The following is a 14,263-nucleotide window of genomic DNA, read 5'->3' as shown; positions in this document are numbered from 1 at the left end:
TAAATAAAACTTTTCTGTATATTTTTTTAAATCATAATTTTTATACACCCTGTTTCAAAATGAACCCATTATTCTGTGCAATTTTTCTCCATTTTTTTTAACTGAAATGGTTACTCAAAAGTTTATCAAGACCATTATCAAAATGGTTATTGGAATATTGTATTTAATGAATCAATAACTATTTTGATTAAAACATAGGGGTTTCAGGAAAACCACGGCACAGTTCAGTTCACTATATTATTTACCCACGCACCCCCCACTCCCACATGGCATGTCTGGCTGAAGGCTAACCATGTCTCTGCTAGCTCATTATTATTATGTGATATACCAATTGCATCTACACCTCCAATTTTTACCCCAAAATATCTCATGCCTTTAAGATTTGGGCTGGTTCTGTCAAGGACAAGTGATTACATTACACACAACTAAAGCTGTGCAAATAACAGATTTTTCATTTCACTGGCAATTCCAAAAATATCAGAAAAAGTTTTGTTTCAGGTCAAACCAAAAATATTTTTTTTAAAAATTTTCAGCAAATCAAAAAGTTGAGAAAAAAGTCATTTGATACCAAACAAGATCTTAATGTTTCATTTAACATGTTTCATGAAACATTTAGATTTTGATCATTTTTCAATGTTCAGTTTTTAAAATAAAATTGAAGGAACTTTTGAAACAAGAATCAATTTAAAAGATTTAAATGTTTTCTTTTGAAAATGTAATGAAATGGTTTGATGTTTTCACGTTTTTTCCAGCCAAAACAATTTTTCCAAAACAACATGAATTTGTGAAATGGTCCTGTGTTGCCAAATCTGCATTTTTCACCCAAAAAAATGTGTACCAAAAAATGTCACCTAACTCTACACCTCACTGTCACTAATCGGGTCCCCTGATCGCCATCTCAACAAATTCCAGAGACTGAATGGGCATGTGGACATGAACCCTGAGCTACCCTCTCCAGTATTTAGATATAGTCCCTCAGAATTAGAGTTGAGCAGTAACTAAAGTAGGAGATGCCAGCCAAGGAGGAGAGGAGACTGTGGGGGAGCAATGCTTTCCCAAGTTATGGAGAGATGGAAAGCTCCCCTCTACTTATAGCAAAGGAAAGAGAAAGAGAACTGCACAACTCCCCAAACTTCCTTCCTTTAACCCCTGGGATTAAGACACATTTTCTGGGGCAGTGAGAAGGAAGATTGCAGTGGTGTTGTCCATGCTGTATTTGCCCTGTGTATAAATAGACAGCCCAAATGTGTTTCAGAGCATCTTTCACCAGCACTGTATTGACTTAAAATTTAAGGAGAGAGAAAAATCAGATGCTCTAATGCAAATGTCATTCATGGACAAAAAAATAAAGGAGAAGAATTAAAGGCATATAGATACTCTGGAAAAAGAATAGATCCTAAACTGAATATAAATTCAGTTTCTCTGAGAGTTTATGTAAATTCTAAGCTCATCAGCTTTTCCTGCTATTAGAACACGACTGGTAGTGTTTGGAATGCATGTCAGTCTCATCAAACATGGCACAAGATAACCTAAATACATTTTCTCTTTCATTTCTTAGACAAGGGCTCATGTTCTACCTGGGGTGCAGGGCATTTCTCCACCTTTGATAATTATTTGTATGACTTCTCTGGGTCCTGCAACTACATCTTCACCACCGTATGCAATGATGTTAGCCCGGACTTCAACATCCAGTTCCGCCGCGGGGTGAACAAAAAAATTACAAGAATCATCATGGAGTTGGGACCTGTCGTCGTCACAGTTGAAAAGAACATCATTGCACTCAAGAATGTTGGGTAAGCTTCGGGGATATATCGAATAGCAGTGGGTAAAGAAAGGCAAAGTGCTATGTGAGATACACTAGATAAGTCTGTGATTGTACTGCAGGGAAAGCTCAGTGTGTCCATTTCACTTATCCATTTCGTGCCCAAAATGGATTAATAAATTAGAAATCAGACACAAATGACCTAGCTAGAGACTGACTTTATCTCCTCCTACCAAAGCCAGATTATAACTGCCAAATAAATGTAAACCAAGCATAGACTACACCTGTACAGTGTGAAGCCAAAAAAGCAGGTGAAATTTCTCATCTCGCAATAATTCCCAAATTAAAACTACATTGACTTAAATCTTAGCAATCCTCTTAAGTGAGCCTAGTTCTAGTTTCAAATTCACCTGGGCCAGCTCATGAAACTAGGTGAAATTTAGAGGTTTAGGTGTGTTTTGCTTTGAGGTAATTTGAATTTCAATGACCGTGAACCCAGACTTATGAGTGTTGCACTTCTGTAGGGGAATAGAAAATAGGGGAACATCTGGAGACTTGCTGGGAACTCCCTACTTGCCATGGCTGCTTTCTGGTCTCATTACTGCTGGAACTATCCCCTCCAGAAGGCAGCAAATTCATGGGAAACGGTTTGCTGGGGAGATTTGGGAAATGTGTTCATTGCCATCCAGAAGCTGAAATTCCCAAAATGAAATTTCAGCAATGTTCATGAGTTGGGCAACTCTGAGTTTTTGCCTACGGATGAATGCAGAGGAAGGATATGGATGGCTGTATAAAGTTTGTATATTATATTCACCCATGTATTTACAACTATCGTCAGCAGAAAAACAAGACTTGTACCTACAGCTGGACACATTTTTTTCAACTAACAGTTAATTCACTTTGTATAAATCAATAGCCATTGGTTCAGGGACTTGAGTCTCCCACCTCTCAAGCAGGCATCCTAACCACCTCACTATCGAGTCTCTCTCTGTCTCTCTGGCCCAATAACAAATTATTTATCGACATTGGATCAGCTTCAACCAGAGAGACCCACATGAGAATATCCCATAGCCCAATGGCTAGAGCACTCTCATGCAACAGGGGATCCCTTCTCACCACCAGGTAAAGGGGAGAATTGAACCTTTACCTCCCACATGAGTGCCTCTAACCACTGGGCTAAAGCTGATAAGAGAAGTGGTACCAGTATCGTCATATGTTATGTGAATCTAGCCCCTTTAAAAACACCCAGGAACAAAATGTTTCTGGTCAGACAAAATGTTGCATAAGACCTGAAGTGGACTTCTTTGCTTTGCCAAATTCTTTTTGAAGTTTTCAAATTCAGTTAGACTCAAACCAATTTCTTTTCCAATTCTTTGGAACTGCCAGTGAACCAAAAAAAATTAATTCACCCAGCTGCTCTTGTAACTGTACCTCAATTTGGCAAACTGCACTGAAAAATACTTGGCTTACCGATTGATTTGCAAGGACAACTGTGTAAATGAATGGAACTAGCCCCAGAGCCTGCATTTTAAACTTGGTGTCCCCAGACTAGCAATGATGAAATATATTCAATACATATTTATATTGGTTCTTTTTTTTCCACTGGTCTCTAGCATTAGAATTCAGCCACTAGTCCCAAGTCCCGTTCTTGCTACACAGCTCCCATTATGCAACTCCTCCTCACAGTGCCAAGCCTCAGCACTGAGGAATTCCTATATTAACATAGACTGTGACTCTCATGACCTTTTAAGGGTAATGACTGACAGCTACTAGTACTCAGACAATATGTGTCTGGAGGTACCTATGAAGAGATTAGCAATTGCCTTATAAAAACCAAACCAAGCTGAGCTCTAATGTTAATATATAGCATTATTCCCCCCATCCCAATGTTCATATCCCATACTGATTTTTAATATTATAATCGGGCTTTAGCTGTATATCGTTGGTCCTTTTTTTAAGCAGCTGATTGTCTTGCATTCAGTAGCAGTTTTCAAATATCCTGAAATGTCCCAGCTATGAGGGAACAAATTTCTTTCTTAATTTGCCACCAAATACCACGTGGTACACAGATAGCTATGCAGTATCTCCATTACAAACAATGACTGTCCAGTTGTAGCTGATACTAGCGCATACACTGTTACATAATAGGATCCATTTTTTTCCTCTTCCTCATAACAGTATCATCAAGTTGCCATACACCAGCAATGGAATCCAAATTGCTCCTTTTGGACGCACCATCCGCCTGGTGACCAAGCTGATGGAGATGGAGCTGGAAGTCGTCTGGAACAACGACGACTATCTCATGGTGAGTAAAATCTTGTCACAAAGCAAAGGAGAAACTTTTGCTGGAATATTAAAGACTCACTATCCCTAAGTGGGTGTCTTGACATGCATTCATTGTTTTTATTTGGACTAAGATTGTGAATGTGCCCTTTAAAGTCCTTAAATGTATGGCATAATGGCTCATAGCCCTCCAAGGTGAGGGCAGTATAGGCATTTACTCACCTTATTAATGGATGTATACATAGGGGGACAGTTAGTGCACATAAAAATACATAAAACCCAGTTTTCTTCTCACTGGCTATAATGCAGGTTAGTAACAGATATTGTCATTACTTTTATGTGCTTCACTGATATTCCAGAGTGGTAGAGGGAGTCATGTTGGATATCTAGATATAGAAATAAATTACTTGGGACTAGGTTGAAGACCATATTACTTCTGAGAGTATGATCAAGTATCTACTTGTCTTTAAAGAAACGTAGTACGGTACATGATGAGCATGGGTCTAGCCTAGAGCACCATCTTGTACACTTCTTTGCAGGAAATTCAGGCCCAATTCTCTTCTCATGTACACTGGTGTAAATCAGCAGCAACTTCATTGAAGTCAGGGGAGTAAACAGAGTGACACAGGAGTAAAACTGAAACAAATAAAAGAAGAATTAAATGCTCCATTTTTAAGAACAACTCCTGTTTCTCCAGTGTCCAGGGCTGTGAATATCATGGAGGTGGAGTTTAGAGAAAGCAGGGAGAAATGTAAAACAAATGTAATGGACAAGGACAAAAACTTACAAAGTCTTCAGACCCCTGTCTGAGCAGATCTGTTGAGCTGATGCCCATTTCCTCTTACTCTCTCTACACCGGCTATGGAAGAAAGAAGAGCAATTGATGCTCTGAAGCCCTAAGGCATCGTTGCAGCAGAAATATCCACCTAGCCCATGTCTACCTCCACACAATTTGCAATGCTTGTTCAGGACAAACTCAACAGTGGAACAGCAATAAGTGCTTGCAGGTCAGGATTGAGATGTATTGATAGTGCTGTATGGTGGAAACTAGCACATGGCCTTCATACATCTTGCCTTCTTACAGCTACCATAATAGGCCCTCACTTTAAAGAGTACCAAATCTACCACCTCATTAAAAGATACCAAACAGATATATAAAATATATTGATAAACCCAAGAAATCTGGTCAACATGTTCTTTTAAAAAAAATATTCAATACCTGGGTTTGCTCTGGCATAGATGTGAATGCCAGATCCACATTTCTTATAACCACTTACTGAGTAGAGGAAAAGAATACCTGACTGGGAAAAGGAGCATATCACTTTCAATTCTCTTCCCTCAAATCACAGAAATTAACTGAAAGGGGTGACTTTACCTGGGTATCCCAACAAAGGTTAGTTGAGAAGATATCTTGGCCCACAGACATTTCTTAATTATGATATTTCCTTTTGTTTGTTTGTTTTTAATTTTAGGTTATGGTTGAGAGAAAATATATGAGGAAAACTTGTGGAATGTGCGGGAATTTTGATGGACAGGAACTAAATGAGTTTCTGAGTGAAGGTAAGAGCTAAGGCCAAACCAAACACAAGGGGCTAACCACACCAGATCAATGAGCAAATTTAACAGCTAGAAGATTCCTGTGCTCAGATTATCCATACTGTTTCTGAAGTAAATAAGACCCCCACATAATTCACCAACAGGCCTATCAACCATCACACCCTGGTTCTCCAGAACAGGGCCTATTTCTCTTTGTATTACAGTAACCTCTAAGGGCCCTCAAATCAGTTATCAAACCACTTTGTGCTAGGCACTGTACAAATGTGGTAAAGAGCAATCACCCTGCCTCAGGAATGTACACAATCTAGGTCTATGACAAGACATGACATGTGGATGAAACAGCCAAAGTGGGGAGAATGAGGTAACAGTAAAACAAACATGTTTTTTGCACAACATTCTGTAGTCTTAGCTCAATACTTGGCTAGTCTTTGTCAGATGCAGTTTACTGTACACATCACAGAGGTGAGTTTTAAGGAGGGAACTGAAGGGCAATACGATAGGTTTAAAGAGTTTGATTAATTTTACCCCACTTGTAGAGGCCATCACAGAAGAAAGTTTACTTCTCCCACAAACACCTTCACCCTAACAGGCAGTAAAAAGAGGTATTGTTGCCAGAGCAAAGGCAGCAGTAGGCATTTAGTAAGATAATAGATCTGATAGGTAAGATAGGGCTAACATGTGAAGGGCCTTAAAAGGTTTTTAAAAAATCTTGTTTAACGTGGTGGAAAAAATGGAGCCCATGGAGGGAGTCAAAAAGAGGGATGACATTCTCAGAGTAGTGAGCCACATAGAGGATTCTAGCCACAGCCTTTTGAATGGACTTCCATGTGGGCAGAGAGGCATAGTTGTAGTCATCAATGCCAGGGGAGAAGTAGGTTGCAAGTAGTCAAGATGAGAGTTTTGGTGATGTGGAGAAAGAGAGGAAAGGCCAGATCTTAGATATATAAGGTAGGAAGAATCTTCAAGATTTAGGCACATCTTGGGTCTAGAGAGTGGACTGAGTCAAAGATGATACCCAGATTTCAGACAGGAGTGATGGGAGAATGGTGTTATTGTCCACGTTGACAGAGAAAGGGAGGAGAGAGGAGCACTTAGAGGGACATTGAATGTTCAGTTTTGGGTTGAATTTAAACTTGATAGCTGGACATCCATAAGGAGTCATCCAAAAGATACACTGAGATTTGGATTTGAACAGAGGAAGACAGGTAGAGAAGTAGATTTGTGAGTCATATAGCTACTTATTAGCAGGTAACATAGGAACTTTACTAAAGCCATTTGATAAGTGACAGTTTATATCATCCAACGCCTTTCAGGCAGCATAAGTGCAGGAGCTGGCACATACATTGCTATTCTCATCTGGATGCTCCAGGCTGATATCTGCTTTTAGGGAGTGCAAGCAACAGCCTCAAACACAACTAAACGTGGAAATCGAATTTTTCCCCAAACCCAGTACATACCAGCAATCATGTCTTCCATTAAGTGCCCACACACTTCCTTTCAATGTAGATCTGCTGGTATGGTCTTATTATAAATTATGTTCCATTATTTTTAGCAACATATTTAACTACACAGTTGCTCACTGACACATTGTAGGGTGAGAGAATTGAACATGTTCTGCATGGCAGTGCAGGTCACTACCATCAGCTCATCAAACTAGTCTAGATAGACCTTTTTTCTACTCTGTACCTCAACTTGCAGGTAGATTGCTGGATGCATACCAATTTGCCACTTTACAAAAAATGGATGACCCATCAGAGATCTGCCCATCTGAGGAGATGGCAATTCCCAATATTCCTCGCAAAAAATATGTAAGTATCACTTTTCTGGCCTTGCCTACAGCATAAACTTGAACAGAGAAGTAGATGAATTGGGAATCGTGAACTCAGAGATGGTAGTTGATAGGATAGTGGTTAACATCACCAACAGATTCAGTGTATGGAGATGAAGAAAAGAGGCTCTTTGCACCAGAATGCATGTGTGACCCACCCACCTCATGGGTGTGGTGTTCTGTCCCATCTAGTGGAACCGAGACCACTTAGAGAGAGAGATTAATGGAGTTTGCTCTACAGCCTTAACTAATGGCCAGTTGGCTTTTAGCTCATGTGGTAGAGGCTCATGCACTAAGCTCCAAAGGTCCCTGGTTCGATTCTGCCCGCCGATGACCGGAGCCTGTCAGTGTTACAAGTGGGGGCTTGTCCGGGATTTCAACTGGGAAGTCTCTGAAGCACGGGATGTGCTTCCTCAGTGAGGAGAAGTATGTAACCCACACATCTCCTGGGTGTGGTGTTCTGTCCCCTCTAGTGGCACTGAGACCACTTAGAGAGTTTGCTCTACTGCCTTAGCTAATGGCCATATGGCTTGAGGCTCATGCATTTAGCTCCACAGGTCCCAGGTTCAATCCTGCCCACTGAAAACTGGGGTCTGTCAGCGTTACATATGTTTTAAACAGTCCAGAAATACAACCAGGTATGGATTTATACAGCTCACAAATGGAAACACAAAAGCTTAGCATCCAGCTTTCTCAGCCTACAGGTCCTTATACAAATCCCGCTGAGGTCAGTGTGGTTTCACTGATCTTTGTATTAGGCCAGTATGACTCCCCACTAAGTACTGTGTAAACTCAAAGACATTCAGTGTGCAATGATCATTTTACCAGGCAGCAGCATCTCACATGGTGTCTGTCACCATCAAGTGAAATTACACTAGAGGGGTGATGGGCACTTGTAACCATGGAAGCACAGAATCCATTGTACTGTGGATGATGGGGGCGGAGGTGGGGGAGGCAGGAGACAGTTGAGAGGTATAAGACCAGCATGGATGTCAAGCGATCTGCAGAACCCACAGCAGTTTCATGTGGAATAAACCCATTCTTCTCACTAATGGAGTTTCCGCTATCTCATTGCATCACAGATTTTCCTATCTAGAAGATTTTCTGGAGTCTAGTTAATACCACGTACCTAAAAAGCAAATACTTATTTTTATCTTTGAAATGGTGGTGCAGATTACAGATATGCTTGTTCATTTTGGACTAATTGTAACTGTGTGTCAGAATATGCATTTATATTGCAGCTGTTATAAAGTGGTTATTTTTTTACTGTATGTAGACACTATGTAAATAGAGTGTGCTGAAAGGACAGCGATTTTTCTCTTGAAATGGGCAGCATTACACTTTCCCCCCATCCCTACTATTTTAAGGATATTTTTCTACCATTCATTTGACAATCCAAGAATTCCATTAGATTTGCCTATAAAAAACAGCCCTTCTCCTGGAACGGCTAGTTCTAGTGCTCCATAGAACAAGCAGGCAATTAGAATACCATTCTAGGGGGAGGCAACAAATGGCAGGATATAAGGAAGGGAACTGACTATTGGTTTGAACAAGAGCCACTGTATATCTTTAAGTGGAAAATAATCATCTGGATGTAAGGAGCTACAGTGGTGCAGGGTTCTAGCCCAGCTTGTTAAAAGAATCTTGCTTTGAACTGCTGGAGTACTTCTTTTGGCTCAGTCATGGGTCTGCTACTTTAACATTGTTTTCCTTTGAGATGTTGTACTTCAGCAGATAACATTATGTGCAATACCAGCAAAATAAAAACAATATTTTTTAAAAATTCAACATTGCCAGCTATGACTACATTCCTAAAAGCATCATTGTCTGTACAATAAGGAGTTATGCCACCCAGACACACTATAGAAAACATTGTGTTACCTCTTGTAATCAGGCATAGGTTCACTAAATGTCCAATGTGCTCTTGGGCTGCCAGGTACATCTGCACTTAGAGGGTTTTTTAGGTGTCCATAGCATTGCTGTTCCAAAATACATTCTTCCTTTCGCTAATTCTTCATGAGAGAACATAATCCCTGCATGTAACGCTGTAATCCATGGTCATGGAAGTGTGATGACAGTAAAAGAATGATTAGCTTTTAGTATGATGAGAGGGAAAATAGATTAAATATTTACAGAGCCTTTCCCCTTTAAAAAGAACAGGAGTACTTGTGGCACCTTAGAGACTAACAAATTTATTAGAGCATAAGCTTTCGTGGGCTACAACCCACTTCTTCGGATGCATATAGAGTGAAACATATATTGAGGAGATATATATACACACATACAGAGAGCATGAACAGGTGGGAGTTGTCTTACCAACTCTGAGAGGCCAATTAAGTAAGAGAAAAAAAACTTTTGAAGTGATAATCAAGATAGCTCAGTACAGACAGTTTGATAAGAAGCAAGTGTGAAAATACTTACAAGGGGAGATAGATTCAATGTTTGTAATGGCTCAGCCATTCCCAGTCTTTATTTAATCCTGAGTTGATTGTGTCTAGTTTGCATATCAATTCCAGCTCAGCAGTCTCTCCTTGGAGTCTGTTTTTGAAGTTTTTCTGTTTTAAGATAGCCACCCGCAGGTCTGTCATAGAATGGCCAGACAGGTTAAAGTGTTCTCCCACTGGTTTTTGAGTATTATGATTCCTGATGTCAGATTTGTGTCCATTAATTCTTTTGCGTAGAGACTGTCCGGTTTGGCCAATGTACATGGCAGAGGGGCATTGCTGGCACATGATGGCATATATCACATTGGTAGATGTGCAGGTGAACGAGCCCCTGATGGTATGGCTGATGTGATTAGGCCCTATGATGATGTCACTTGAATAGATATGTGGACAGAGTTGGCATCGGGCTTTGTTACAAGGATAGGTTCCTGGGTCAGTGTTTTTGTTCAGTGATGTGTGGTTGCTGGTGAGTATTTGCTTTAGGTTGGGGGGTTGTCTGTAAGCGAGGACAGGTCTGTCTCCCAAGATCTGTGAGAGTAAAGGATCATCTTTCAGGATAGGTTGTAGATCTCTGATGATGCGCTGGAGAGGTTTTAGTTGGGGGCTGAAGGTGACAGCTAGTGGTGTTCTGTTATTTTCTTTGTTGGCCCTGTCTTGTAGGAGGTGACTTCTGGGTACTCGTCTGGCTCTCTGTTCATGCTCTCTGTATGTGTGTATATATATCTCCTCAATATATGTTTCACTCTATATGCATCCGAAGAAGTGGGTTGTAGCCCACGAAAGCTTATGCTCTAATAAATTTGTTAGTCTCTAAGGTGCCACAAGTACTCCTGTTCTTTTTGCGGATACAGACTAACACGGATGCTACTCTGAAATCTTTCCCCTTTAAAATGTATCATTTGTATTCTCTTCCATTTCCAGAATTTCCTATGCACTTTGATCCAAATAAATACAATAGTATAACTGAGAGCTGCAAACAATTCCTCTAGTAATTTAATGATCAAGTTCTGCTTGTTTCATTGACATTTGAACATAGCAAGGACATGACTAGCATCCACTTTCCAATTATTTTTTATTATTTATTTAGGCCAGGATCTGCTCCCAGTTACTCAACCTTGTGTCTCCGGCTTGCAACGTGTCCAAGAAAGCGTTTGTCATCCGTTGTCAGCTTGATATGCAGGACTGTAGTGATCCAGGGCAAAGAAACTGTACTTGTGCTACACTGTCAGAGTACTCTAGGCAATGTACCATGTCCAATCAAGCAGTGTCTGATTGGAGGAGTGCAGACTTCTGCTGTAAGTTATCATGTTTTACTCCACAACTTTACTTATATGTCATATAGATAAAGAATGATTAATGAAATTTTTAAAAGCCTCTAGGAAAGCTTCCACCCATATAAATCAAGGAGGGCTTGGCTTGGGTTGGGTTATAGACCCTGGGATGATCTTTGAGCAAATGGTAACCTACAAGAGTCAGAGTTTGGTATCCCGCAAAAAAAAAAAAAGATGAATTTATAACTTAAATTGTGTCCCTGTAGCTCAACAGCTAAGTCAGCTGACCAGGTCACACATTCCTAAAGCTGTTTCTTTATCAAACACCTTAAAATAATATTTCTTTTAAAGAAACAAACCATATTCTGAAATGCTTGCTTTTGATTCTTCTGTCAGCTAAACTGCAGTGTTGACAAGCCATTACAGGCAAAGTAATATTTCATCTATTAAGAAATATGCAGGAACTAACCATTCAAATTAATTTCAGTGCTTGTCCTATTGTTTTAAATTATTGGTCATCTTAGCAAAGGTGCTATGCTACTTTCAGCTACACCTGTGCTAATTGTTTGCGTTTAAACTCAAAACAATTCAATTCTCCAGGTTAGAGGTTTCATTACAAACACAAATCAGGCTCAGCAAAAGTCACAAATGGCTAGTTTATGTTTGCATTATATTTTAGTTTGCATTGAAATCATATGAAATGACTAGTTATGAAGTGAAATCAGGTGAAGCTAGGCAGCATCAAGTGAATTTTGTTTTGATGTGTATATTTCCTTGTAACTTTAAATGGAGCTCAAGAGACTGAAAGCACAACCCTTTATGGATCAAAATTGTTTGATTTCATCATGCCTGTTTTGAAGTTTAACAAAGCAAACCTTTGGCAAAGGACTCTCAAAAAGCATATTCATTAATTTTAATTACAACACAATGCAGCCCAGTTGAAAGCTTAATGGATAAGACAGAAGACAGAATTCTAGGCAGAATTTTGGGAAGAGATCAAGATGCCAAATGACACTCAGTGACATTCAGAGTCTAAGGCAGTGAAGCATATCCCTCTGAAACTCCAAGCACCTAGTTAATGGGAAAGTTGAGCTGCCTCACACTCTATAACTGGTGTTCAGTACCCAAACATAACTTATTTTTAAAAATAAATTGCTTTAACAGGAACATCCTTCTCCTTCCTCCTTATTCTGTTACATGTGACTTCAACATCTGCTACTATTTATTTGGAGTTTAGCATGAGAAGGGAGATGAATATAATCCAGACAGGATTATATTCCTGAATCCAATAATTGACTTCTGATGTTTTATCACACGTTCCTTATTCTCACCTTGAAGGCCTTGTATCCTCTTGCCCTGCCTCCATCTCTGATCTCATATCCGTCTCTTCGCTTAGTCCCTGTACTCCTCCCAGTCTTCATGTATGACTGCTCTCCAGCTCTTTGTTACACTTTTGGCTTTCTGCCTTCCATCATGCTTCTCCCTGTGCTCAGGGAAAATCTCCTGCTTCCTGCATGCCAAGTGCCACCTCCCACTCCCACTCCTCCAAATCCCACTTCTTCCTGGAATTGTTCTTTTCTTCATCCCTCCAATATTCTCCCCCCAATCTCCTTTCCCTAAATAGGTGTCCCAGTTTTGTTTAGCATTCGATTTGTCTTGCCTCTTTTAGATTGTAAAGTCCTCAGGGCAGCAAGCCTTTCCCAATCAATATTTGTAAGGCACTGTACATGTTTACAACACTATATAATAATGCTCATTAATCATACTAAAAATAATATCCCCAGTCTAGCTTTTGTTACGACAATATTAATGTTGCAAGCAGGCCATTCACTTAAAAAAAAAGTTACTAGAACTTGTAGTTATAAAAAAAATCGAAAGTGAGGCTATTCAGAGTGAAGGTTAAAAAACAAATATTTGCAAGTTAGGAAATAAAAATATTATACTCCAAAAAACAAGTGTCCGAAACTCTGAAAACATCAAGGGTCTGATTATCCCCTGCTCTGCACCATTCATAGTCATTGATACTTGTGCAAAATGGGTGCCAAATATTACTTAATGAGCCTGGCAATGATTTTGGCAGTAAAAATCACTACGTAAGGTGCAAGGCAGTGGAGGATCTGGTGCTTGAAATTCCAATGCTAATCTTAACTCTCCCTTCTCCTACTTATCTTTCCCTTCCTGATGGGAGAATCCTACTAGTTGTCACATGAAAAACTTACATGTCCCCTGTTCTGTATATTAATAATGCTATAGGGTAGGATTTTCAAAAGCACCTAAGTGACTTAGGAGCACAAATCCCACTGAAAGTCAATAAGATTGTTCCTGAAGTCACATAGGCACTTTTAAAAACCACACCTATGGCTTTTATTGTAACTGATATAATCTGCTCTCACTCTCCCAGCCGGTCACAGATACAGAGGGACCTCAGGCTCATTTTTCAGAAGTGTGCATGGTTTCAGGGGTCTGACGCCTATAAGTGTAGGGTGCATGTAGAAAAGGTGATCTGATCTCTAGTCTTTGTCTGGAATATGTGGTCTCCAGTACGTCTGGGATAAAGAATGAAAAATGAATAGAGTGGGTGTCTGGGCTATGGTGAGGTGATAGACTGGGGATGGGGAGTGAAGGTTCTTGTGCTACAGGAAGTGCCAGATACCAGGAGGGTGGGGAGAGCCTCATCTCCAGTCTCTAGGGCAGGTGAGAAGTTTTCCTTTGTTCATATTTAGAAAGATGCCTTAAGACTTTTCATTGTTGTTGTATTGCAGCTGTAGGAAAATGTTCAGCTGACCAAATCTACAAGGAGTGTGGTTCTCCATGTGTTAAAACCTGTTCCAACCCAGAGTACAGCTGTTCCAGTTACTGTACATATGGTTGCTTCTGCCCAGAAGGTAAAGTATTACCGTAAAACTAGTATTGATTTCATCATAAATCATTCATGCAAATAGTTTTGGCACATATCCAGCAGACAAAAATTGTCCATTTAATTAATACACCACATCATGGTATTGGACGCTGTGCTGCTGGAAGAGCCATTTCTCAGATGAGATATAAAACTGAGGTCCTGACCCCTTGGGGTCATTAAAGATCCCTTGACACTTTTTGCAAGAATAGAGAAGTAACA

At 39.9% G+C, this 14,263-nt stretch overlaps 1 protein-coding gene across 1 annotated transcript in view; it reads left to right on the top strand.

Moving 5' to 3' along the window:
* Positions 1-14,263, top strand: part of MUC6 (mucin 6, oligomeric mucus/gel-forming) — a 72,229-nt gene that overhangs the window by 31,724 nt on the left and 26,242 nt on the right. The window contains exons 3-8 of the mRNA XM_065403346.1: positions 1,559-1,793; positions 3,941-4,067; positions 5,518-5,605; positions 7,301-7,410; positions 10,962-11,169; positions 13,908-14,030. Coding sequence (XP_065259418.1) covers positions 1,559-1,793; positions 3,941-4,067; positions 5,518-5,605; positions 7,301-7,410; positions 10,962-11,169; positions 13,908-14,030 — 891 coding nt within the window. The remainder of the gene's footprint in view (positions 1-1,558; positions 1,794-3,940; positions 4,068-5,517; positions 5,606-7,300; positions 7,411-10,961; positions 11,170-13,907; positions 14,031-14,263) is intronic.

Source organism: Emys orbicularis, chromosome 4 (genome assembly GCF_028017835.1).
Source record: "Emys orbicularis isolate rEmyOrb1 chromosome 4, rEmyOrb1.hap1, whole genome shotgun sequence".
Taxonomy (NCBI): Eukaryota; Metazoa; Chordata; order Testudines; family Emydidae; genus Emys; species Emys orbicularis.
The sequence above is the reverse complement of the archived record's forward strand: the minus strand, read 5'-3'. Positions and strand labels throughout refer to the sequence as shown.